The sequence below is a fragment of the Trematomus bernacchii genome, unplaced genomic scaffold (genome assembly GCF_902827165.1).
Source record: "Trematomus bernacchii unplaced genomic scaffold, fTreBer1.1, whole genome shotgun sequence".
Taxonomy (NCBI): domain Eukaryota; kingdom Metazoa; phylum Chordata; class Actinopteri; order Perciformes; family Nototheniidae; genus Trematomus; species Trematomus bernacchii.
The window spans coordinates 2,717,135-2,742,327 of record NW_022987705.1 but is presented as its reverse complement, the minus strand read 5'-3'; the positions used below and the strand labels follow the sequence as shown (position 1 = coordinate 2,742,327).

Here is a 25,193-nt window from a genome sequence, read left to right as displayed (position 1 = left end):
AGTGTCTTGCCCAGGGACACAACGACATGCTGACTGCAGTGGGGTTTGAACCTGTGACCATCTGACCCCCATACCAAGGCTCCCTCCCTTTTATCAATATTACACAGTAAAGAAATAAACTGCTTTACCATTAATAGTAAACAAAGAAATGCTACTACAGTACAAGTGAGCAAACGTATACTAAAACTTAAAAAACTCAAATAAATAAACATTAAAAAGGTAAATACCCTGCTAGTTAGCAAAAACAAGTTTGACATAGTGATATGAAAAGGTCATATTTGGGCTTCAGAGGCTCTTGTTGACCTCAGTCTGTATGGGGAAAAAGAAAAGTGGAATGTATCTGTGGATAAACCATGTGCTGCTTTCCCCAGTAGTTCAAAACTTTTAATCTCAATCAGATCCGATCAGATTTTGAAATCCCATTCTTTGTGATCCAGGATCAGACAACTCGGCCAGATTTTGTCCCAGTATTTCAAAGCAATTCAGGATAGGATCACTCTGATCCAGATTCAGACTTTTCAAGATTACTAGATCCTGAATATCAGTGCTTTAATCCTACCGATCTCCATCTAGTGGATATGAAAAAGAATACAAGGAAGACAAGAGACCACATTGCAGAGACATCTATTGTCCGCAATTACGTTTGAAAGGTGACGACAGATGATGGACTTTTTTTTTTGTTGAAGATATTTTTTCTTTAATCTAAATTACATTTGTGATTGACAGTCTTTGTTTTATGAGCATACACATTTATGTCATCAACATTTGGTTGAAAACAAAATAGGCCACCACAAACGTGACCAAAAAATGAAAAATAAAATTGATTTGCCATGAAGGCTAAAGATTGTATATTATTTCAGTTAACAAACTTTGCCATCTTATTTATATTGAAACATATTTTTAAATACATTTTACAGTACATTTTGCTCTGGTAATCCACCCCTCTGGTGGGATCAAGATAATCCAGTTTTTTGGGATCAAACTGATCCAAATCCAGTGTTGTCGGTTTGAACTACCCGTTTTGAAGATTTGATCCAGATTAAAGCTTGGATTTGATTTCCTGATCTGATCGGATATCAAAGTGATACTAATCCTGTTTTGTGGTTTTGAACTACCCAAAATCCAAATCTGATCCGATCAGATAGGGATTAAAAGTGTTGAACTACTGGGCCCATGTGATCAATAAATCAATCATGGAGCAAAAAGTGGGTTAATGTGGCTTCTTCTCCTGGTGCCTGTCGTGAGCTGGTATGTGTTTATTACCTCCAAATGTGACAGTTTTATAACCATAAAAGACAGGGAGGAAAAGTAATCAAATGAGGAGAAAGAATTTCCTGTATTTCCAGTCCTAAAAATTATATGGAAATGAAACCACCTGGAAAACATGACTGGACAACTCTCTTCATTGTTTGAAGCATTAATCAAGTTCTCTGACATTTAGCATCATACTTTTGCAACTGCGGACAAACTACTGTATCATCAGCATCAAGTGAGTGAAGACAAACCATATTTCCTCATTACAAGCCCATTAGGAAGAGCGGCTGGTCTTTGAGGGGCACGGCATTCCTCTCACAGTCTAGACCACCACCAGTCCAACAAAGGTCATTGCTCCTGATTTACTGGTTTCACACAACGCCTCCCAGGAGCACCATAACATTCAGCATTAAATTACTCATCCTGAGTGATGGTGTTTAACGGGGGGATAGCACCACCTAGACCTAGGAAACTTGGCTGGAAGATGAAATAAATAAACGGTCACTGCGTAATTTAAAAATCAGATGAGCGTGCAAATGTGCAGCTGCAAACTCTATTACCACTCGTTTTAACTTTGGTGTAAAATACATCACTGTCATTATTTATTATTCTTTGATGAAAAATAAACATTTAGAAAGGAAAAGATTTTCCATGAAGCGTGTGGAATTGTACTTATGTTCTACATACTGTATATACTGTATTTATGTACAATACAATTACATAATCCTCTGTCAAGTCCCACAGAGAGGTGACTTGTTCAAAGTTAAATAAGTTCCCTTAGAAAGAAGAACGCTAATATACTTGTATACATTTGAATAGGGCTGAAACCATTAGTTTCTCAATTGATTAGTCATTTGACAGAATCTTCATCTGCATCTTATTTGATAGCTTCTCTCGTGTGATATTGATGGTTTTTCTCCGTTTTAAATGAGCTGAATATCTTCCAGTTTTGTTGGTCTAAAGTTTTAAAACATCCCCCATGGAATAAGCAAACAAGTTTTTTAAAACACCTCCTCAATTGATCAAGAAAATATTATTTACATTATCTTTATCCAACTAAATGTAAATTAAACCTTCTGAAAATGTCCTGGAAAAAGTCCATAAAAATGATAAACGCTTTATTCATGGACAATATGTTAAACAAGTCTACATTTGTTTTTTATAGCTAATTTATGTGAAGAAAATCATCAGAAAAATGATGTTTACATTTAGTGAGTTACTTACTGTGGGTCATTTGTTAACTTTAACGTCTGCCCAAAACAAAGTGTATCCTTCAGAGTGAAGGAGCAGGGCATTAAAGTAGGACTAGCTGTCTGCAGGACTTGTTTAGCCAGTGAGTAATATCCACTGAAGCCTGGCCTATATTGAATGAGATGGCTGGGGGGCAACAAATCCCTGCAGGCCTTCACTGCATTATCCAACTTTTCTGGACCCATGCCCCGGCTGTGAGTGAATTAGCTGCAGCAATTGAGTTATTGCTGCCTCCAATTTGTACACAGCGTATTGAACGGCTGTTGCAGCCATGTCCTCGTTGCTTGTCGAGCATTCTTCCTCGGGCCAACTGGGCACCGAAGCGTTGCCAATGTTTCAGCTCTATTTCAAACCAGACAGAGGACTAATGCTATGTGACATATGGCCCACATGCAACATAATGTTTGACAACCATGGCAAGACATATGTGCATAGTTTGTGCTATAACTATTAGGTTTGACTTACAATGATTTTCATCTGACGGGTATTTCCTTGAATAAATGAATTGTGAAATGTCAGAAAAAAATCTTAAAATGTCCAAAAATGAAAGCAGCCATAATTAAAATTTGAGAATTAGAAAGCAGTGATTCTTAATCTTGAGCGATTATCGAAATAATTGATGTCATTGAATCTCTACTCATAAAACCTTGTCAGTGTCCTGAAAAGGGAAAACACTTTTTTTTTTTAAATAACTCTTGAACATCGTGTCAAATAAGGCTCCTTGACCTTTTGTCCAACTCAACTAAAATGGGTTTCTCAAAGCATAAAAAAGGTTGTTTCTGTGTTAATGTCAATGTGTTTTTCTTCCTGAAAAGCTGAGAGACACAGGCGCACTTTACACATGGGTCTTGATCCCTTCTGCCAAGGACCTCAAATGTAAGCAAGGATTCTATTTACCTCACTGGGGGCCTCTAACAAGCATAAATATTTGCTCACTACTAAACCAGTGACTCATGACATTTTGAAAAGGCTTTTAATGTGAAGCCCTCCTGTACACTAAACATGACATAAAAGGATGAGCACACCACCGCCTCACTCCATTATTAGTGTTAAAATACACAACAGGTGGGTAGTTAGGAAGACTGGCAGCATTTTCCTGTGATGTGTTGCTGCTGCTGCTGAAAGGAAAGCATAGATCAAGTGCTATCAGGAAAATAAACAGCAGGATAAAAAATATGAAGAGTTTGGAATATTACTGGAAACATCATGAAAAGTGATTTGAATGTTATACAATACATGTATTTTACGATGTCAAAAAATGTATATTTTCAAGGTGAATAGAAAAAAATAAGAATATAACTCACTTGCAGGCAAGCTTATCTATACCGCGTATGAAGGAACAGTCGCCGCCATTCACACAGTAGGCTTTCTCCGTGTCGTTGCATTTTCTGGCGTGGCCTGAGTCTGGAGCAGGCGTTGTGGTTAATGAGAAAAAAGAAACATTTTTTTGGTCAATATTACTCTTGCTGATGATGATTTGGACATAAAATGGCATGATCACACATTATTATTTAGTATTCTAAGTTGAACTCATATTATACACTTGTATTTCCACGAGAACTCTTAGTTTCCCATCCACAAATGTAATTATGCCTCTAAGCAGTGTTGACACTATCTCAAGAAGTTCTATGAGCAAAGATAAATATTTCCCTGACATAGCGTAGGAGTTGTTTACGCGTTGACTCAGGTCCTTGGAATGGTCCAAGAAGTCATGTATCTGCACTTAATCCCCCTGATTGAATAGATATAATATGTTTGGGATGAAGCATGCTTATCGGGACGAAAGCAGGGACGTTTGAAGGAAGGGGAGTGCTGAGAGAGGTGCACAGCGACAGGATGGGGCTTGAGGAAGGAGGAGTGTCAGATGCTGACACGTGATTGTATCCGTGTTACCTGCTGTCTGGCGCTCTTAGCACCTCTGCAGAATGTGACAGTTTGTTGGTAGAAACACAGACTTTTTCCGATTGGAAAGACCTTTACAACCGCATCAGCTCGAGCAGCCTGAATGCTCGTGTCATGCAGAATGTTGTGACAAGAAATTACATTTTACTCAGCTGGGCCACTTGCTCTGACATAAAATAGGCTGTTTGCCACCAGAACAAGATTTCATAATCCTGTGTCAGAGTTGAGGAAGTCAGTTTGACTCAATCCTCTGGTGCAAAAAGTGCATCCTTTTCAAAAGCACACTTCTGGATTAGCTAAAACAACAGGGATCCCTTGCTAGTTAGCATAACAAAGCCAAATAAATTAAATCAGTATGAGTCTGAATATCACAAACAAGTCAGCATTTTGTGTATTCCAAAACACAGCATTATATATAAAATTCCAAATATGTATTTTCATATTTTATATAACCAAAATAGGATATCTACTTCCTCTCTGTGATACTGTTGGCATGTATTCAGGTTTTCAGGTTCTGGCAGACATACAGGTTTCCTCTTACAAACACCCTTCCCAACAACAAACGGAGTCATTAATCTGATGAGACATGCTGATATGACTTTTGATTTAAAGGTGAACTTTTATTATTGCTGTTAAAAAGGATGTCATTTTTGCACTTTAGTCAAAAGCTGTCATGTTGTTGCTCTTACAAAGTTCCCTTATAGATGATTTAATATTTCCAACATAACACAGCACGCATCCCCTGACACCTCGAATAGTTTCCAAAAACCTTTCCAGGTCTACCAGTTAATCAGAACTACCTCATCGTCACACCTGACCTCTCACTCGGAGTGCTGGCGTGTAAAACGCCTCGTAAAAAAAGATCAGACAAAGCTGTCGGGAGGAGGGATCCTCAAAACATTGTAAAACACCTCCTACGCTCAAAATAGAAGCCTTGTGCAGTCTTCAACTGTAAAACACCCAACACAAAAGGTGGCGAAACTAGCTGCGTGGATCTCTATCTGGGGCAGCGGCCCATCCCAGAATGCACTGCTGGAAGGGAGGGGAAGGTCCTGGACAGATCATTAGCGCTCTGCAGGGGCGGGCGGACACACACACAACATGCTGCGAACACATAATCTCCAGTCCACCTGGTTTACATGTGGGTGGACTGCGGGTGGAAAACAGACGACCCGGAGAAAACCCACAAAGGGAGTTGGAGAACATGTAAACTTCACACAGAAAGGATCAAGGCTGATATTTGAACCCTGGCAAGTTTATTTGGCTACCGGTCATACCAAATCTGCTTCACTGTACTCAGAGTCTCATGGCACTTTGACTCTAAAGAGCAGGACCTCTCCTTGTAATGAACCACAGACGACTTTTGTCTGTTTAATGGTCACAGTTTCTATTTACAAGATGTCTGTATGGGCATTGATCTCTACATTTCTTTAAACCATTAAATATTCAACCGATTTGCATGACATTTGGGATTCAAAGAATGCAAAACCACATAGGACTACAATACTTTCATTCAGAGGTATTAATGTATTTTACCGGCTTTGTTTTCCTGCCCCACCACCAGGGTTTCTGAAAATTCAATGTCCACAGGAAAACTCCGTTTTGGTTTCGTATCCAAGACATTTTAAAGCATTATTGGTTATATTTCTCAACCTAATTTGTATGATGAGCTCTTTAAGAGATCCACTTTCTTTCAAAGACAGGATATATTCCAAGTATCTGTACCTATTTATTCGTAAAATGTCCCAACTGAATTATCAGAAAACAACAATGAGAATCCGACTGACAAGAGCTCCCAGGATCAGACCCTGAATGGTGTTGCAGGAAAACCTCAACCTGTAATGTTCTCAAGACCTCAGATAAATGACCATAATCCATCACAACTCAGCTTTATAACCTTCATGTAAAATGTTTGAATTTTCTATCCACACAACTAAGATACATCCAACTGCAACAACTAGCTTTTCAGTGGCACGTAACCTAATTAAATAAAAAACGATAGATATAGAAAAAATGTTTTGCCTGCAGCCTTTAACTGATATCCAATCTATGACACTGCACAGTCAACGTTCCAATTTTCTCTACCATACTCCTTTCTTTACTTACAAATACTCCCTCTGCAGATACACTGGTTTATCACAGAGAAGTAAGGAAACGTTCTGATGTCATACAAAAAAACAAAGCTGGGAAATGCTCAATTAAAAAGCATTTATTAAAACCTGCTCGGCAGCATACAGGGCCTGGATGCAACACAATGTCATCTGTAATATTGCCTCTGTGAATAGCCAACGTAAGTCAAACTTTATTGAGTTTTCACTGAAAACTTAAAAGCACCAGAAACTCAAGTTTGAAGTTTGGATACTTTGAGCGGGGTGACTGATGCCCGGACAGCTATAAATCATATGTGCACCCTCTTCAGGTTTGACAATATTACCGTAGGTGAGAACCTGCTGAGAAGTAGTAAAATGTTAAGAAGCCATGGACTTTCTGCACGAGAGTCCGTGGTTAATTCTGGGCACTTGCATCACTGAAAACTGTGTTGCCTTACACAAAACCACACGAGGGCCTGCAACACTTATATTTGCTAATTCAATTATGTATTATCCAAGGGCCAAGTGCATATATGATGTAATGTATGTGTTCCAGAACAAACCACATGATTAAAACATGGACAGAACCACCACAGATATTGCTGGTAGTAGTTATCTCACTTATTGTAAAACCCTTACAAGGAGAGGTCCTGCTCTCAGGGACAAAACAGTGTTTTCTGAGGTGATCAGGTTCAGCCAATACAGTGTTTACTCAGGCTGCACTACATGTTTACTCGAGGTTAAAACTAATGACAAGTCCGAAAATGTATTGACATAATCAGGGATAAAAAATACAAACAAGAGAGCAGCATCCCGTGTAGCTGCATATGTGGTGGATTTAGATGTATATTTAAATTATTGCACTGGTGTGGTTGTAAAACTAAACTTTTGGCAAGACTTTGTGGGAATATATTTCCTCTATAAATTAAATTAAATACAACGCATCAGCAATCTTATAGTTTAAACAACTGCTTTCAAGGAAAATAGCTTGCCTTGCAATAGTTGTTTTCAACATATTTCTGTGTTTACACGACCATATCTAGGACAGTTTTGTTGTTTCAGTGGGAGCCTGGGTCACAGACCTAACCACAGAGCTCTGCAAGAGTCATACAGTTCATCTCTTCTCAATCTGTCTTTCAATGTTTGTGCTGTGTCTTCTGTGTTATTTTATCTCAAGTTTTTTTAATGTGAACAATGTTGAATGTCCAATTGAAGACGGACTCATTTGTAATCACATAGTGAGTCTGCTGTGAACACACCACAGAGATATCTACTGACAGTTGGCATATTAACATGTGTAGTGAATGCTGCGCGTGTTCATCATTTTCATGTGGAGCAGCTGTTCAGAGTGGCATGTGTCTAATAAAGAAAGTACATTGCAGTGTCATGCATCAGTAATATTGGTTCAAAACCTGTTAAAAGCTATTGTAATTCAATCTATTTGTTTTATGAACCAAACAAGCTACACATTCTGTCACTTGACAATCCTCTGCTCCACCTGCTCAGGTCCTGTCAAACGAAGGATGTTCAAGGTGATGATTAAGGCAACGGTGTGCAGCGCTATAAACAGAAATAGCTTATTTAAAAATTAACAGTTTCGTTCTAACTCTCCTTTTGTGTTTTTTATTGTCATCCTCTTTCAAGAGACAGCCCTTTTATCTGCATCCATCCCCAAGAGGCCAGGCGGTAATGGTGAGGCTAAAATGGTAGATAAAAGAGAGACCTTTGCCTGATCATAGCAATCTGGATGTTTTGTACTCGTCTTGCATTATAGTGCGAATGCATTCAATCACGGCGAGCGGATTCGAGTCATGGCCAGAATGACATCAAACTCCATTAAAATCTTTACATGTAACAGAGAATCCATAAATACCAAGCAGCACAATTCCCCAGCTCACAAAGGGGATCAGAGTTCAGGTGTATCCGTCGGGGTTAGCCCCGCTTTCCTGGCTGGATGTAGGAGACAAATTCCTCTAACCCGCAGGAGATCAACCGCTGTGATAAACACACTACGTTTATCCGCACTTATGTGGCCAGGGTTTAGTTAAGTTTGCTTGGTTTTTGAACCTCGGGTTTCAACTTTCCTCTGCTATGTAGCCCAGGGGCTGAATCTGAGTTGGAGTTGAAGAGGGGTTTCCTCTAGGTTCGCGAGAGCCACAGTGTTTAGCCATCAGCCCTCGCCACTGACTTTGATTAATCCTTCATGGCCCAAGAACTGAAAAGAAAAGCTGGGGGTGCAGGCGGGACCATCTGGAAACCTTCATAAACATGCCTGTCTTTCCACGCTCTCCAAAGGATTCTAGGAAAATCGTAAAAATGAAAAAAGAGGTCCCTATTGCACCGGTTTTTTTTTCTTCTCTTGAGGCACCCTGTGCATATGCAGCAAACAGCAAAGGGCCACACTCAATCCCAGCCCTGCACTGCACCTCACAACCCAGCCCCAACATGTGTAATGAAATACATTTTCAATTGGCCTGTCTATGGTGCAGAGCTATACACAGGTCCCCCTTAATTTATGACAAATGTTGATAATTTACCGCAGCTTGGTTTAATCTTTTTCACTTCTGCAACGCAATTGACCAGAAAGCCCATCGCTGAAGCACGAGACAGAACCTGATTCTGCGCAGGAACAAAGCCAAGGTAGTTATTCTACCAGCAGTGGATCGGTTCCATCTGGACTGTGTTATGTCTTTGTGTTTTCACTCTTAAAAGCAATGTTATCAGGATAAAAAGTTTAAAGTATTTGGGAGTTTGTAAGTGAGTGGGAACAGTGTGCAGACCTGGTGAGTCTTTGCCAGTTTTACACATCTGCAGCGTATTGAGGAAGATGAATGGACACAAAGGTTCAGGAACAAACAAATGAAGCCAACATGAAGATCTTGAACCTGTCAGTCATGTAAAAGTTAATTATATTACACATTCAAACCTGCTTTCTAAGGAATCAAATACATGCCAAACTCTTTTAGTTACACCAATACTTGACAATAAGATAAGATAAGATTCCCAATTTGGGAAATGTTTGCATTGTAGCAGAATAAAAAAGACATGGCATTGTACAATAAAAATGCAAAGACTAGAAATAAACAAGAAAGTAGAAAATATACATGTTGAATTAACAAGGTATTATGCATATATACATACATATATGACAGATGGAATATTAAATATAGAACAGATTATATAAATGTACAATGTGTTTTTATTCCAAGATAAACTATGGAGTTCTCTGCCACACTTTAGTACTTTAGAATCTGAACTGAATAAAGTGCTAACTGCAGAAATCCTTCAACAGGTGGCCTGAAACTTAAATACCACACTGCGCTTTTAACTCTTTCTTTTATCGGACAAGGAGAAAAATTAAACTCCTATCCCAAAGGCCAAATAAACCGGTTGGATGGGAAAGTGATACATGTCTTAAGGACTGACCCTTCAGGAGTCATGGTATCTGTAATAGCTCTGCCACCCAGTCATGCTTTTCCACAAGTCAGTTTTATGTACCAGAAAAAAAGCTGGGAGTCCCCCCTTTCCTCCCCTCTCCTCCCCTTCTCGCCTCACCTCCCGACTCTTGGCAGGGAATGTCTGACATGTCTCCTGTTACAGCTTGGACCAAGATCTTTTATCTCTATACTTGAGGCTAATTCATATTGCATGCATTCTTGCTACACTTGGTAAACTGCATTATGTTCCTTTCCGCAATCTGAAAAGACTGCCTATCCTAGCTGGAATGAATAAGTAAGATAAACAGAAAAGGAAAAAGTACAAAAGCCCAGATTGGTGAGTGTGGTTGGGTTCAATCAAAGCCGTTGACAGCTGGTCTGATGTGGTGAAAGAGGATGTGCAGAGGCAGTTAAGAAGATGCATGCACGACAGAGACCGCAATTTTTGAGCTATTAGTAATGTAGGTGGTTTTCTAGCTCTATAGAAAGTGGAGCCGGAGACAAATAATACCAATAACAAAGCGAGATAAATGTCCGGATCTTGTTTGAAGACTAGCATCTGCAAGTAGGATCTGCTGCATGTAAAGATTAGCTTTTGTATTTAAGAAAGATTGATTTGATCTTAATTTGTTTAATTGAATGAGCAATTGCTAACAATACGCAGTTTTTATATTCAGATTTAGAAAGGCAACATATTTGGAAAGGAGCGCAAGTCCAGACAAATGTAGCCGCATTGAAAGAAAAGCAAAAAACAAATGAGAAGAAAGGGGGAAAAAGAGATGGATACAGGAGTAATCTTAAGCTGGAAAATAGTTCAGCGTGCCAAAGCCAACAAAAACAAGCACGCACCTACTTCCACGCTTACAGTACACTGTAGGCACACCCAATCAATGCCAATATCCAGCATCTGTGTTTTCAAGCATAGAGTTCAAAACAAAAGAGATTTCATGTCAAATACCCATAGAGGAATTAAATGACTATTTACTGTAGGTAGGACGCACGAAAGAACCCATTGTGATTGAGAGTGCACTTAAAAGCTTTTCTTCAATAGAAAATCATCCACAATTCAAACACCTTCAGTAGGAAACAGGAATGTTTAGAAATGAACAAAATGGAGCCTGCCAGGAACATTAATCTACCACCCACTCTTCAGCAAGACTGCCACTGCCACAACCAGTGTGTCTTCTTTTATATTCTAGTCTCCTATTACCATTTTTCAGTCACATAGCTGATATGCCTGGTCTTGCCTGCCTCGATCGTCTCTGCACTGAAGGGAAATCAAACAGCAGCCCAGTGTGTGTGATTGCACAACAGCTGCTCGTGCACTGCAAAGAATCAAAGTGCACTTAGGAAGGGCAGGGTATGGTATGGTGCGGGCGCTGGTATGGCAGGCACCACGATGCGGGCAGTTGGCAACAAAGTGACACATGGTGTTTTCTGCTGCACGTTCCACACGGGGCTGTTCCTCTCTCGGTCCTTTCGGGAAAAGCGTGGCGTTCCTGACGCTGTTGCTTTCATTTTCCCCACTCTAAGTATTGTTTACTGAATGCTTGTGCCTGCATCTGTGTGTGGACACTGCAGTCACACGTGAGCAGCACAAGGTGAGATGAGGCAAATGACCCCTACAGAAAACCTTTAATGACATCTTAAAGCAGGGACGTACCCTAAAGCAAACTCAGAGATTCACCCAAGGAAAAAAGGAGAATTGTAGCATGTTTCCAGTTATCCATCCAAAAGAAAAACCTGTGCCTCTTGTCCAACTTCACCTGACGGACAGTAACACTGGTGGTAAAGGTCAGAAGAGTAGATTTGTGACTTGAAGGAGCCATGTTTGAACCTGAGGACCAGCAGGAATAATCTGTGGAACACACTCTTCTGCTCAGCTATTGCAACAAAAAAAAACAAGATGTCTTCCAGATCTACATTCTAATATTTGAAGTTTATCTTTGGGATGTACACACTTCATACACACGTCTGACTGATTTATGATTAGACGAAGAACTAGCCTGATTTAACATGTCTACATTTTCTCAAAAAGTGTACGGTTTTTTTTACATTAAAACCATATGTAAATGAAATGTACTACTTTCTGTGGAAACTCACTTAAAAATGAAATCCTTCACATACATTTCAGCGTTTTATGCAGGTTTATAATTAAGTGCATCTGCAGTAATGTCTTACTCCTCCGACCACTCCGATTTGCGTACTGGATACAAAAATAAGGATCCTTGAAGAAGAATGTCAAAAATATTGAAGTATCAGAAACTTTTTCTTCATAACCATCACTTTAAAAGGACATAACTTGGAGCGTCCACATCTCCCCGTTGCCCTTCATCATTAACATCTGGTGCTCATTTCTGAGGAAAGACAGACTTTTGCAACCTTGTACCAGATACTGAAGACATATACCACACTCCATATTTGGGTCTTGTGCTTACAGCTACGGTAGTGGCCAGCTGCTAGGTCTAAAGGTTTCCCCTCCGCTGTCCCCCGAAAGCCAGAAAGCACAAAGTCTGCTTATGTGTGTGTGTGCCGCTAATGTACACACACCTCCCACACTCGCTATACGACCCGACCAAGGGCACTAGCGCTGCTGTTTTGTCAGGCTTCCGGCCTCCTGTATACTAAAGTATGAGTTCACTGCGAGTGTGATTAAAGTGAGCCCCAGTCCATCCACAGTTCACACCTACACACTCTAAAAGGAAATGGCTGCTGACACACAGGAAGGGGCTTACTCACCCCAACAGACGCGATGTGATGAACACAGTTGCCCAACAAAAGAAAGAAGCGTGATGGAGTAATGGGAGGTTGAGGATGAGAGACAGCTGTGGCCACCAAACTATAGTACTACACTCCTGAGCTAGAAGCAATGGAATGGTGTAAGTATATGTTCCCCTCGTGCTCAAAGAAAACTTGAAAAAGTACGAAGACACACAGGATCGCTCATTAAAAAAGCAAGGTAATAGGAGGCGCGGGGATTCTGTTTGATGTATGGGAACAATAGTTTACTCACAGCCCCATTCTCACAAGAAACTGCTAATTATGACTTACTCAGAACAAGCAAGTCTTTATGACGCAATGCTTCATTTCTAGGTAATAATTCTACCCTCTTTGAAAGCATTAACAAACGCCGCCGTGCTTGTTTGTTGTATGGCAAGTTAAAACAGATTCTTGCACCCGCAGTTGGGGTTATCATCGAGGAAAAGACCACCAGGACAGCTGAGGGTTCGGGGGAGGCGGGGTGAAAGGGAATCTTTTATAATGCTATTAAATGTCTCTCAGATGAGTTTTGTCCGGGGCCCTGGAAGAGTTAACAAAGCCCAGCACACAGCAGAACCTCATGTCACCTCCTGCTCACATCACTCAGCTTTTCAAGTGTAACAGCTGCTTCCTCCACACACATAGCAATATCCTCACTCATTCACACTGAGGGCTTAACTGTCCCACAGAACACAGCAAGATTACTGCGTATCCAACAAAGTGAGATGTGGTTGGATTTTCAATAACTTAGTTGTTTCGGCAAAGATTTGATTGAGGGCGCCCACTTATCTGGAAGGACCGGCGGGATTAAGAGTGAATTAAGTGAATTAAGAGTGCAAGCATTAGCAGTGATGTTCCTGGAAACTTTTCTGGTTAGTTTTATTTAATATATTTTACCCAACTATTCCTAGATTCTTGATAATGATAAGATTTAGCAGCTGCATTAGCACATACATGTACGTACAAAGCCGATGACCCGTACCATGCATAGCACTTGTCAAAAATGCTATGAAGTACTAACATATTAATGATCTGATTTATGTTTTATGTGCCAACTCCCTTACATTTCTGAGCTCATAACATATTAAGGTTGAGATGGAGAGTTCAATAAACTCCTGTTGCTATGTAAAAAAATACCTAAAATCATCTAAAAGCTGATAAATATCTTGAGATATGAAGAAAAATAAGGTTTATGGAATATCGTATACATATAAAATGTTAACATTATTATAAAATGCTTAATCTAAACACATCTGCGCCAGGTGTAAGATAAGTAAGTATGAACAAATGATGCTTAAAGAGCAGCGAATACATGGGGATGTTTGCAGAGCAGCAGCAACTTGTTGTAGTGTCTTGTCACGTTGGTTTGTATTCATCATGAACATGTCATGCCTCCGATGCGTGTACGATGCTGTGGGTGTTCATCCGCTCATGACATCAACTCTTCCATCCACTCTGGATCTTTCCACTGTCCCGGATGCTGCCCACTAATACTGAAAGGCTCGAAGAGTAAACAAAAACAGAAAACGAGCGTGGGCGAAGTGACGTTTTTTTGTGACCGCCTCGAAAACTAAACATTATTGTAGGTGAAGATCAAAACAAGTCCTGAACTCTGACATGCTGCAGCTGTCCTGAGGTAAGATGTGATGTTGGAGAAGATAACAAACATGCCCCTTTCAGTTGATGACATGTAAGCTTGGACTGCGAAAATAATCAGTTGATTGAATTTGAAACTGTTGGTTATGTTTGGTCATGGCTTTGCATTTACCTTCAAATGATATGTTTATATATATATATTTTTTTCCTTTTCTTGTTCGTGCATTGGAAAGCTTGTGTATACAAAAGCAGCTTTTTACGAAGCAAGTACGAGCAACATGCATTTTAATATGATTTTGTTACACATCTGTCTGTAATCAAATATTTGCAAATTTGCCTAAAGGCTGTTATAAAAACTATTCCGAAGCGAGGACTTTTTTGAAATAAAAATTACTGCAACGTAAGACACTTGTTGTTTTGCTTCCAAATGACAAAATCAGGATCAATTCCTTGCATAAGTTTATCCTAAATGGCACACATCTAGCCACATTTTAAGACCACTGTGTGTTTATGCTGTCAATGTGCACCAATGTGGTTCAGTCTATGTGTTTCTTACAGATTAAAACATCCTATTTCTCCAGTGGACCCTGATTTTGTGGTCAAACCTGCCAACCTTCAAGTCCTGAGTTTCTGGAGCAATCAAACGGCCACCTTGGAGGAATGCCTGTCCAGACCCCTGGACAGAGGGTAATTTTGAAAAAGTGGGCATGACTAATAGCCCAGCGGCTTGATCCACAGGACCTGACAAGCTGTTCTCCAGTGGCCTGTAAATACAGAACGCTAGGCAGATGTGAAGGCCTGTTCCTCTCAGACATGGCTGCTGCTGCTGCTGCGGCTTACACACACCAATCAATAGCATTGACTAGCGTACACACACTCCACTTTACGCCGCAACCACAACTAACATCCTTTAGCGTCATTAGAGATGAGTTTATCTTGTCTCTTGCGTAGTAGGAGTGAGTGAGTTTTGTTTTTACAACTCGGACCAAATTGGAGACATAGAAGGAGCGAGGGAAGTTTTTGTTTATGTAGTTCAAAGTAGTACTTACTGTAACGCTTCCCTTACGTAGGGCAGATATGACAAATTACTGGAAGAAAACAGAAAAAGATGAGGGAGTTTTTTGTCTCTTGTTTATTTATGGGGGATTATTCTTCTCTGTAACATTAAATAATGATTAGGGGACAAATATAGCTTTCCAGTACGAAAGAACATGAGTCAAAATGTATCCATGACGTCAGATAATACTCTTCCTTTGTGTTTACGAGGCCAACAATAAGACCCTAGATTATATTCTTCTCTAGTCTTAAATAAAGTGACAATAAGGCATCTACAAGCCTTGTTTTTCACTTTAACTAACTAAGAAAGAATCAGACTAGAAGCGGACTGGTTTCAATTATTAAGAGTAAAATCCATATCTCTCTATGCCTGGAGTTAAATACAAAGAATAAAAGGAAAGTTCTGATTTGTGGCGATATGGCAATACAGTGTTGTAAGTTTATGCCAGAAAACCAGACCAACAACAGAAAACCATCTGAAAGTGATAAGCATCAGAACATTTTGCACTTTTAATGAGCAGTTCAAAAAATGTCCTAAAAGTCTGCTTCACATCGTGTTCATGCCTTCAGAGAATGAAGCTACAAAGTGTCTATAACAAATAAGCTCAGACTTAAAAAAAAAAAAGGTATGCATCACAAATGACTTTTAATTAAGAAATTAGATTTTCTGTAGCTGAATGAGATGCAATATATTGCTCCTGACACCGTGCATCCATCTTCCAGCAGCGGCCTGGTTTCAGACTCAACATATGGAATGTGAAGCAAAAATCCAACCATGGTGTGTGAGAGTGAGATGCAACACCTTGTAAAGTCTCACGTTTTCAGCACACCAGGACGTTGCTGAGATGCTGTCGTTTTGTCCACTGCTGTGAAAAGTGTCATTTTAAGTTAGTTAAGCACTAGTTTGTGACAGAGGAGGGGGTGTTTTGGCTTCAGGATAGGGGGTAAAACATGTAAAGGTGTATGTGCACATCTGTATGTATGTACATGTGTGTGTGGGCCTTGCGTGCATGCATGCGCGAAATTGTTGCTGGTGGGCCCCAGCATGACTGCTGAGGTTGGAGCAATCATATGTTCAGCTGTGATTTCCATCAACACATTCCTGGACGCTCACACACTCCCTCAGTGGAGCTGCGCACAGCACCCCCCAAGGATGTGACCTGCAGCCTGCAGACACATGGCTGCCTCGCAAGCGCTTATCACAACACAGCAGCCTGCAGGATAATGGGAGGCCTTAATCTGAAGCCACGTGGAGCCAAGCAAACTTTGACTAGTGTTGCTCCTTCACACTGGCCTTATAGAAAACAGTTGATGATATACTACACCGTTCTGCAGAAGGCCAGTAGGTCTTACCATGCCAGACTGATTACGGGGTAGAGGTCAGACCAAATGGACAACAAATGGTCCCTAGTCCTCTTCACTGGGGGTTGGGTACAGGGCTGGAAACACCACTCAGGAAAAGGCAGCAATTGTTACAGAAATGGCTAAGAGGGTATGTGATATTCCAGACCACCATGATCTTGTGAATTGTGTCACAATGCCGGAGTTGGCAAAAAACAAACAATACAATGGGGAGAAAAGTCCTGGGGATTCAGAGAAGAATGTAAAAATGGATCCACTGATTGATATCAGGTTTCAAAAGTGCAGCCTCAGAGAACGTGAGAGTATTAACATGAATCTTGAAACATTGAAAACAAGCAACTTAGGCGTTCCAGCTCAGCAGAACATCCAACCATCTGTGCTGAATAATTGCTCAGTAACTGGCACTCGATCGGCTGACAGTGTGCATTTCTGTTCTGCCGGTCAAACAGAAAGACATGGGTAAAATCCCCAAACAGGCCCAATCATTCAACGTTATTGGCGAACTGCATGGCTGGCGCGAAGCCAAAATGTACTGCGTGCTTTAAAATGCATAAGGGGTTCAGTTTAGGTTCAGCCTTAAACACGGTGGGTATTTTTTCCTGCTCTAGGCAAATCTCCACGTCAACGTCTCGGCTCAGAAAAACAAAGGTGTCGCATTTGCCTGATATTGATATGGGTTGGCTTGGACTGAGTAATGACCAGTTGTAGTATCAATAATGAGGGCTTATATGTTTTTGCTGTTTATGATAAGTGGCAGGCTTCCCCTCTACATACTCCTTTAGCTTTAAGTACAGTAGATGCATCACTTTTTGTTTAAGGTATTTAACTCAGGGCTACGCATCAGTTTTTTTTGGCACTGTAATTTCTAATTGCAGCTTTACACATCAACTTCTAAACTACTATGTTCAAACTTGTTGGTTAAATATGAAGCTGTGTTTGGAATAGCGGAAATGTCCCGACTTCCAAAAAAGGGAAAGGCTCCCTAATTAAGGGGGGGAGACAATAAACAAATAATTAAAACAATTAAGAGCTACTTTCACCCTTCACCTCACACAAACACAGTGTGTCCAATCGCAGTGAGGAGTCTGCTGAGCTTGTGGTGGCCTGTATTCACCATGTGGTGGAGCTGAGTGATGGTCTCCCAAATCTGCCTCCACCAGAACAGACAGCAGGCACTGCGAGGGAAGGAATGATGCTCCTTCTTCGACTTTATCATCTACGATCACTACGATCACTTTTCTGTCTGCGCAAGGCGGTATGCAAAAGACAGAATCTCTAATGATTGCATTTTCCTCAGAGACTTTGATGAAGCCGGTCCAAGTGGTGTTAGCATGCTTGGCTCTACACCTGACTGTAGACATCAGATACAGTAGGTGTCTCGGACAACAGCATTTTAAAATGGGTGTGAAAGTCTCCTCTGCAACACAGCGGGCTTTTCTCTTCCTCTTCCTCATACTTTTCTCTCCCTTTCTCAGTGTCTGCCTCTTTTTCTCTCGCTGTATCCCCCTCTCGTTCGCTACCCTAATGTCTTTGTCTGCTTCCTGTCATGCATTCCCTAATTTTGTATCCAACCCCCCTGCTTTATTCACGCTCTCCTCTTCTTTTTTCCTCCCTCTGTCCATCTACATCTGCACCCCTCCCCTTGCTCTCCCTCCCTAGAAGGCACACATACACAGATAATACTGCGGCTACATGCTGCTTCGGCAACATACTGCAGCAGGCAAGCGTACTCCACTGCAGCCCTTTAACACAATAGCCATTTCTCTTATGACCTTAGGATGACAAGCAGCCCTTGGTCTTAAAAGAAAATATGTGTCTTATGCATCAATATCAAGCAAAAAGACACATTTGGCTCAAACCTTTTCAAATACAACCTGTGTCATGGCAGACAGAGCCCTTTATTGTCACCCAAAATCAGCACATTTTAAGCATTTCATCAACCTATGACAATCACAGCAACAGGCACTGTTTGCTGCCACTTCCCTTTTATTGGCATATGTAGTTTCAGCGAAGCCCCCCCCCTGCCTATGGACATACCACCCCTGATTCGCCCCGTCTTGCCTTCTCCCCTGAAGCATGACGGAACTAGGCGTGCTGTTCGAACACAATGGGACTTTTTTTTATTTAACAGTGAACATTCGCACATACACAAAAACACAAGAAAACACCTCCGAGACAGACATGCGATGATCACTGCACTTGATAGGACACACAGTGATGCCATTGTGTGGATATCCAGGAGTGATGTAAAGAAACGTCACTGTTGACAGACATACACTCGAAGAACACACACAAAAATGTGCACAAATGTGGTGCACAAATGTACACTGTTAAACAAATCTTTGACTATTAGCAACTGGTTTAACCACCTTTTGCAGCGGACGTAGTGATATCATGTGTTAAAACAGTGTGTGATGTACTATAACATTGCTCAGTCCGGTTTTATCCATTGTGGCTACTGTAAGTCTCAGCCCACATGTTCACTCCTTTGTAATATTATATTTTCTTTGATATTTTGGCATTACAAGCTTTTTTGCCTGCTAGGATCATCATATAGAGTTTCACAGGCCAGTGGTCACATGTTCATGAGCCTTCATTAAACACTCGTGCAAACAGGTGCTACCACCAGGGATTCCCCCGACCTCTGCAGGATGTACAGTTTAACCTGATATATATTTAATTAAATGTGAGATGATGATTACCATTTAATTTGTATATAAATGTTGGCAGTGGGGCTTTGAGTCTTGCGTCAATGACCTTTTAATAAATTACATGGATAAAAAGAAATCTATCATTGCTCTGGAATGAAGCCAAGAGTCATAATAAGCGTACAGTAAGTCACACGATCCGGCTGTAAAACTCAACAGAAACTTTTTGGACGCATTTTTTAAAAATGAGGCGATGTGAAGCCCCATTTAAATACAAGATGGATGACTTGTGCTCAATTGTTTGCTGGAAATCAAACGAGTATATTGGAAACACTGAGAGTCAAACACAATGGGCCCTTTCTTCTAAAAGAATAGCTGCTAGTCTAATGATGCATCTCAGCTTAAGTCTGCTTACTGTAAACAAAAGGTGGCCTTGACAAATATAGAGAAAGAAGGGGGAGTCATTATTTAGCCTGAATGTGAATACAAGGACGAGTGAGTGATGGCTCAACTCCAGTCCCGCTTCTCTTTTTCTTTTTCCAGCTACACCTCTCCTGCCAGTGTGGGATTCTACAAAAATCATCCCGTTGTCAAGGTCAGCGATGAGAATAGTGTTTATGAGAAACCTCCAGAAGCACCACTTTATCTTCAGTGGTGGAAAGTTACTTAGTACATTTACTCAAGTACTGTCATTATGTACTTTATTATTTCCATTTCCAACCCTGTTGCTCTACAAATAATGTTTCATGTAGTATTAAAGGTTAATATAAACTTTATTGATACCTTGGTAAAATGTACAAGCTACGCAGCAGTAAAAAAATAAGCTTCACATTAACCAGCTGCAAATATTTTTACAGACGAACTGAGTACTTTCACTAACTTCTTATTTTCCGACTCTCCAAAAGCAATGATGTACAGTGTAGTGAATATATACATTTCGTCAAGACATGGTTTACTTGCAATAGCATAAATATGTCATCACCCATGTTAAGTTTGCTAAAAAAACAACATCACAACTCTTTGTCTGCACTGCATCAAAGTCTAGAGACATTATTTAGCGTCCTTCAGATAGAAAATCCAGGTGTGTGAAAGACAAGCTGCCGCATAGTTCTCCGTCCACCAGATAATATCAAGTCATCCCTTGATAGAGGCAGAAGCAAAACAACATAAATTATATCTGAGCTGCAAATGTCTTTACTGTATAAGTATTTACATATTTCTTTATACTGGCTACCAACAGCAGCCACACACTCCCCACCCGCACTGCTTGGAACAAACACAAACTCACCACCCCAGCTGTTATCAAAACTCTTTCATCTGCTACAGTACTTTGCAAAACTCACAAACGTACACACACGACTACTGAACGAGCCAGTTAGATGTCATCACACACTGCAAAGACGATTCTTGTTTACTACTTTCATATTATGTCAAGCTATGTTTTACTGTATACTGCATTGCTGTGTGCAATTTCGATTTATGGGATTTCACAGCTGACCGCAGTCAATGTAACACGGAGAGATCATACCATACATTTAAATTCCATTCCCCACCAAGTACAATGTACTGTTCCACCGATGAATGGGTCACAGACACATGTGTGGACAGTTGTTCTTCATGCATGTTACCAATGTTACATGCCTGTTTGGAATGGCTCCCTTTCATCTATCAAGAGAGCAGTCATACCAACAATGTACATCTTGTGCCACTTCACGTGTTGCTTAGGTACTGTAGTACTCACTACTTTGGACGTTAACAGTGCCGGTGGAGTTGTCCTTTCCCAGCGAGTTATCCACCACACACGTGTAATTCCCAGAATCCTCCAGTTTTGCTCTGTTGATCTGGACTTTGGAGCTCCTCCTGTGTGAGACAACACTTGCAAAGCTGAGTCAGGGGAATCAGGGCAGGGAGGAAATAGCAAGGAAACTCAACAAGTGGAAACATGGGGGACAGTGTCAGACAACAGGGCAAGCATCAGCATGGCAACAGCTCTTTGCTTTGATAGGGAGACATAATCACTTACTCTGGGGCCAAATTTGAGGGGGGAAACACTGATTACAGTTTTAAAAAAGCATAGGGCCGAGTGTTACTGGCATACTCTCTAATAAAAGGGGGTTATTGGTTTAACAGTTCAGGTGAATATACATCAATAGGAGGTTTTACTACAATACTTTTTCAAAGTCAGCTGCCTTTATTTAAGTCATTATTAGCCAACTTGACTAAGAGAGAACCATGGATGTATTAAGAGAGATGAATATGGCAGAGCTTGTAAACCCTGTTGCCAAATTGGCTACAACTAAAAAATATCCCATGAAAGAGCCCAAAAAGCATTTTCCCCAGTATTCTGCAAAGGTTTTACCAGTACACCTCAAATTGCTAACAAAGTCAATTATGACTATTTGTGTAATGAATTGTTACATTTGTTTTTAAAAGAAACTGATATATCTCTATGGGGTAATTCCAATGTATGTTCACTGGCCTCGGAGTAACTATGCAAAGGAGTCGTGCAGCTGGCCGAAACATATAGGAAACTGGTAAGAGAGATAAAACATCCATGGAACAAAAACATGGTATTGTGGGTTTTGCCAGGTTTCACTTGTCTTAAATTAAATAAGTGAAATGTTTAACCGTCAGATGCTAAAATGCAGTGTTAAAATATCTCTCTGAGGTTAGTAATACAAAGGGCAATGTCTCGGTCAAGCCAAACATTAGCCGGTGCCTATCAGGCAGAACGTGACCAGTAGTAACATATGTGAATGTATATGTTTAATTGCCTCAAAGTGGAACTTTTTATTTGAGTTTTTTTTATCTCACTTATTCTTGTTGAATAAAGTTTAAAATAAAAAAATAAGAAAAATAGATTTGCATAAATCATCATACTACATTTCATCGATTGAATAAACGTTTGTAGTCCAAAGCATTGAGTACATGCTTTTATTCCACTTCTTTATTGATATAGGCTTTTAAACTTGTTTCAAACGGCAGTTTCATGAAAAACGGAATAAGCACATTCTCCTGATAACAGCATCCTTAGGAGTACCTCGGTCTATTTCCATCTTACACTGTATGTAAGGTTTACATGACATGGATGACTTATACTCACGGGGTGTTCCTTATTCTGTGTTTTTTGCTTTTCTTCAGCTCGTTGCCATCTTTGAACCATGTGAAGGAGAGAGAGCTCCCTGTGGCCGCACACTTAACTATGAGCTTGCCTCCCTCGTCCACTATTTTTGGATTCTTCATCGGTTTTAACTTTGGAGCCGCAGCTAAAAAGGGGACAAAGAAAAAGGCATTGTTATTAACCACTATCAACACACATTTTCTTGATGATTGTGTGCATTGATTTTAGGAGAAACAGCGGGAAAAAGCAGGACAATCATGGTCTCTACGGACTGAGCAGATAACTCTCTCATGTGACCGCCAGATGTTGTCACTAGAGACATCATCAACCTTGCCTCAGACTAATAAACATGCTGAATTTCACTCTAGATTTGTTGCTCTAAAGACACCCGAAGCAATATTTAGCAAACATGCCCAAGCTGATGAATTACATTTGCAACCAAAGACCGATGCATTAATAAAGGGGTAAATAAAAAAAATCTAATAACACATTGAAAATGTAATAACCTGTTTGTTGTCAGTACAGCATCAAAAAGAAGATGTAGTCAGTAATAAAATAGTAGCACTTTCATCTGCTACCAAGTTACTTACTATGTTCATATTTTATAACAGTGTATATTATATCTGATGTGTGAGACAAAAATATGTTCACAAGTCACTTCGTGCAACTTATTTTCCTCAGAAGAAAAACGAATTGAAATATGACAATGATCTTTGTCTAAACGCCCACACACACACACACACACACACACACCCCCCCCACACACACACACACCCCCACACACACACACTTACACACTTGCCAGCTGACAGCTGCACACATGTTTAGGAGAAGACTCATGCAGGGAGGAGCGAGGGAGAAGGGGTGAACAAGGGTCAACCAGGGGCTGTCCAAGATGCCCCCCCACTCCCCCTCACTCTCCCTCTATTACACACAAACCCACTCCCTCCATGTGTAACATTTACAATTTCATGCATATGCTTAACTGAGTGGTCCTACAAATTACAGCTGTGCATCTCCACTACAGCGATGGCTACAGAATGAAGACTAACAAAGCCTGACAAGCACAGAATAGTATACATAGGTAATGACTTCAATTAAACATTTAAAAAGTATTGCAGCAAAGTCGGCCCCCGTCTTCCTCTTTTGAGGAGACTGTCCTACTTCCCTGACCTAGTAAAGGCGACATGTCTGGAAAAAATGAAAAACCTTAATGATGCTGCATTGTTCTTTTTTTCTTTGTTAGTTTAAGACGACAGCTGAGATGGATCATGGGGTACAGTTGGGTTTGGATTGGCAGTGTGACATTTACAATGGTAAAGCACACACTTAAGCCGTGACGAAATAGTCTCTATCGTGATGTTCTGCAGTGTTTTGAAGTCACCGCTATTATTAATATCCTAATTCAGCTCACCACATTAGCCACATATACACGTTTTCTCATGCACACAGCTTTGTAAGCCTGGCAGATATAAAGAGAAAATAAAGAGGTCTGTCAATGGGAACCTAGTAGTGTTCGGTACCTTACGAGTGTGTGTGTGTGTGTGTGTGTGTGTGCGTGCGTGCGTGCGTGCGTGCGTGCGTGTGACCTGCCATCTCTGGTCACTTGGCACTAATTCTCCTGATGGGAGTCAGAGGCGACAGCTCTCACTTCCTGTAGTGGATCTCTTTGCTATCTGACATTGAACTACTTCACATTTGATGCAAATCTACCACCATCCATCCTCGTACACCCACTTCATGTCTCACGTAAGGGCCCATATTTGATTTATGATGTTTTCCTAAATCATTTAAGAAACATATTCTATAAATAGAATTAACTTAATTTGGATCTTGGGTGTTTACTGACATGATTCGCCAACATTTTGTCCCACTTTAAGAAGACGTTGTGCACATTTTCAGGTCCATATTTGCATTTTGTGTGACGTGTTTAGATACTTTAATGTTAAAAAAATAGCTATTTTTCTCATACTGCCTGTGCTGCAGCTCCTCTTTTCACCCTCTGTCTGAAACCAGAGCCCAGTCTGCTCTGATTGGTTAGCTGGCCGGCTCTGTCGTGATTGGTCAACCGCTCAGAGATGTACCGCCCATTAGCCTATCACTTACAATTTGTGGATCACTATCCAATAGAAGCGCGAGTGTTACATAGTGATGTCATGTCACAAAAGTAAATAAAACAGTCCAATGGAGGCGTTTCATGCAGGGGGGGATAAACTTTGGGATTTTAGCCTTTGCAGACCATTTACATGCACACAAAGCTATATACATGTAACACACTATAGGAAAGGGAAAACTCCTAAAGTCATTATAGGGTCTCTTTAAATGATATATTTATTTCTTGATTCTTGAATGTTTTTACCAATCGCATCCTATTTAAGGGGATCCAATGAATTTAAATACTATTTTTACTTCACATCAAAAGCAGTCATGATTATTCCACAGTATACTACAAGAGCCTTTTTTTTCCACTGGCGTCAAAGATAGTGAAATGTCAAAGTTAAAATAGCTCACAAACAGCTCAGATCAACGGAAAAACAACTATTCTTAGCTCAAAAGCATCTTTTTGTTACTATAATTATTCTGTAGCTGGAAAGACAGAGGTCTTTTATCTGTGAACAGCTTCCTGTAGGAAAATGTGAGTGATGATATTCATGGCGTTTGGAAAATAAAGACAAAGAATCTAACACAAGGCAGACGCTCCTTTGTGCCGTGGCAC

General features: G+C 40.4%; 1 protein-coding gene across 2 annotated transcripts in view; it reads right to left on the bottom strand.

The window, feature by feature from the left end:
• The window catches only part of nrg2a (neuregulin 2a), a 66,725-nt gene that overhangs the window by 12,379 nt on the left and 29,153 nt on the right, over positions 1 to 25,193 (bottom strand). Inside the window, exons 2-4 of one of the 2 annotated variants that reach the window (XM_034140152.1) lie at positions 22,460 to 22,622; positions 21,098 to 21,216; positions 3,810 to 3,909 (exon numbers count right to left, since the gene is read on the bottom strand). In XM_034140152.1, the coding sequence (XP_033996043.1) occupies positions 3,810 to 3,909; positions 21,098 to 21,216; positions 22,460 to 22,622 (382 nt within the window). Of the gene's footprint in view, positions 1 to 3,809; positions 3,916 to 21,097; positions 21,217 to 22,459; positions 22,623 to 25,193 lie in introns of both variants that reach the window. The other variant, XM_034140153.1, reaches the window with a different exon arrangement.